This window comes from Penaeus monodon, chromosome 15 (genome assembly GCF_015228065.2).
Source record: "Penaeus monodon isolate SGIC_2016 chromosome 15, NSTDA_Pmon_1, whole genome shotgun sequence".
Lineage (NCBI taxonomy): Eukaryota > Metazoa > Arthropoda > Malacostraca > Decapoda > Penaeidae > Penaeus > Penaeus monodon.
This window is the reverse complement of record NC_051400.1, coordinates 11,807,442-11,809,585: the sequence shown is the minus strand read 5'-3', so window position 1 is coordinate 11,809,585 and position 2,144 is coordinate 11,807,442. Positions and strand designations below refer to the sequence as shown.

The 2,144-nt window shown below is 41.2% G+C and overlaps 1 protein-coding gene across 1 annotated transcript in view; it reads left to right on the top strand.

Annotated features, from left to right (window-relative positions):
- The window catches only part of LOC119581746 (transmembrane protein 53-B-like), a gene marked incomplete in the record, with an annotated part of 25,578 nt that overhangs the window by 21,684 nt on the left and 1,750 nt on the right, over positions 1-2,144 (top strand). Inside the window, 4 exon segments of the mRNA XM_037929878.1 lie at positions 611-767; positions 966-1,156; positions 1,543-1,653; positions 1,785-1,939. Coding sequence (XP_037785806.1) covers positions 611-767; positions 966-1,156; positions 1,543-1,653; positions 1,785-1,939 — 614 coding nt within the window.

The window sequence follows — 2,144 nt, the reverse complement described above, 5'->3', positions numbered from 1 at the left end:
CTTCGTATATCGTAATGTGCGCGCGGTGATGGTCCTCTCTGCGTTTTCTGTAGTGTGAGGGCGAGAAAAAGTGCCTGTTTGTAGAATGTCTCATCAAAACACTTCTTCTTCAAAATGCTTTTATATATTTCATTATTTATTTGCTTTTATACATTTATACACTGTAAATATTCGACATAAAAAGCGACTAGATTAGAACTTTGTGGATAGACATTTTGTTTTGTTGATATTTCCGTTATTATGACTAGATGATAGTGTACAGGACCAGCATATTCAGTGGTGGTTTTGGCGAAAAGCGAAAAAACCAAACCCGTCCCCAAACGCGTGAAAATTTTTACCCCCTTTAAAAATTTTTATCCCGGGATACCCCCTTTTAGCCCTGGAACCCCCCTAACATAGAAATAAGGAAAAGTGAAAATAGACAGTGCATTTTGTTTAAAGATCCAAATTTTGAAATCTTTAAAAAGGTGTATTAGACTAAGAACTTGCCCGTTATGGCTCACAACAATGACTAGCAACAGATATGTTAGGCTTATGTTCAATCACACCTGTTGATTGTACATTTCCTGCCACACCATTAGGAAGACCGAAAACCTCCGTTCTTTTTCAGATTAGCGCCACACTTCTTTCGCCGGCTTTGACGACCAGGTCCTATGCGCCAGCGGTGTCTCTGGTCCTGTGCCGGGGGCTTCCCCCTCCAGGTTTTTCCCGAAATAGGGAAATTTTTACCTCCAACCCCGTGCCCCCCCCGAAAAAGGGCCATGGGGGTTTAGGGGGGGGAAAGGGGAAAACCCAAGAAGATGGAAAGGAGAATGCGATTTTTTAAAATGAAAAACTTGCCTTTTGTCGATAATTCTTTTATATTTTCACACTGTCTCGAAACGACCGTAGTTTCGTTCCACCAGTTAATCCATGCAGATACAACGTCGAACTCTCCCTGCCATTGTGGCTCCATCTCACGAGAGCCTCGCTTCCCCACCAGGTTGCCAGGGCTTTGGGCGAGCGAGAGAGGCCTCTGACACTGCTCTTCTGCTGGCTCATGGCCAAGGAGAGGCACGTTCGGAAATATGCCCAACTCTACACCAATCTGGGCATCGATGTGCTCAAAGTGAGAGTGTCGCCTTTCGATCTGCTCAGGCCCACCAAGGGGTCGCAGGTGATTAGTATTATTTAAAGAGTATTGTTGCTGGTGTTTGTCAATGTTTTTAGTCTATAGTTACTGTTAATAGGATTTATGTTCCTTTTATTAGATATCACTGGTATTAGTACGATTGAATTATTCTTACTGTATTTAGTATTAGTAGTATTATAATATTACTCTGATGCCAAATTAATATTACTAAAGTCATAAAGATTCTTTTCGGTGCTTTCGTATATATGATTATTATTATCATTTGCATTATTACTTTTATAATTATGTTTATGTAATTGCCATTGTAAATTATATCAGATACTAGGATTATCAGCTGCTATATTACAGAATTAAGCTGTTCTGATCAGTAACAGTTATTGATGTTCGTGTTTTGCTATCTTGATCCACAGGTTGCAGCAGACCAAGTGTTGCAGTTTCTCCACGCCAACCCATCTCACAGCCCAGTCTTGATTCATGGGTTCAGCGTGGGGGGCTATGTGTTCTCTGAAGTCATGGTGAAGGTGCGCTTCAAGTACTTGCATCTTGTGGATTATTACTTGTGTTGGTGGATTAGTATATGTATTTTTTTCTTGTCTCGCTTTTTGTCTCTTCTTTTAATTCTTTCCTCTCTCTTTTTAACATTTTCTAATAGGTTGAAAATGACTTCAAGAAACATGGGCATCTCCTGAACAGATTTGTGGGCCAGATTTGGGACAGCGGGGTTGACATCGATGGAATCCCCGACGGCATGCCGCGGGCCATTACAAATAACGCCTTGCTGCAGAAGTCCATGAAGAAGTATTTGGAGTAAGTTCCCTGAAATTGACAGTGTGGTATTTTATATATCCCTTGGCCAATGTTAAGTCTTTAGTTTCATTGGTATGGCATTTGACAAGGTCGTTACTAGTGTGTGACGCATAAATTATAGAGGTAGCATATGTCAGTGGTAGCTCGCTCGCTTTGCAATCGGAAAATTCCTGGTTTGTACCTGGCCAGCCCCTTTAAGCCTTTA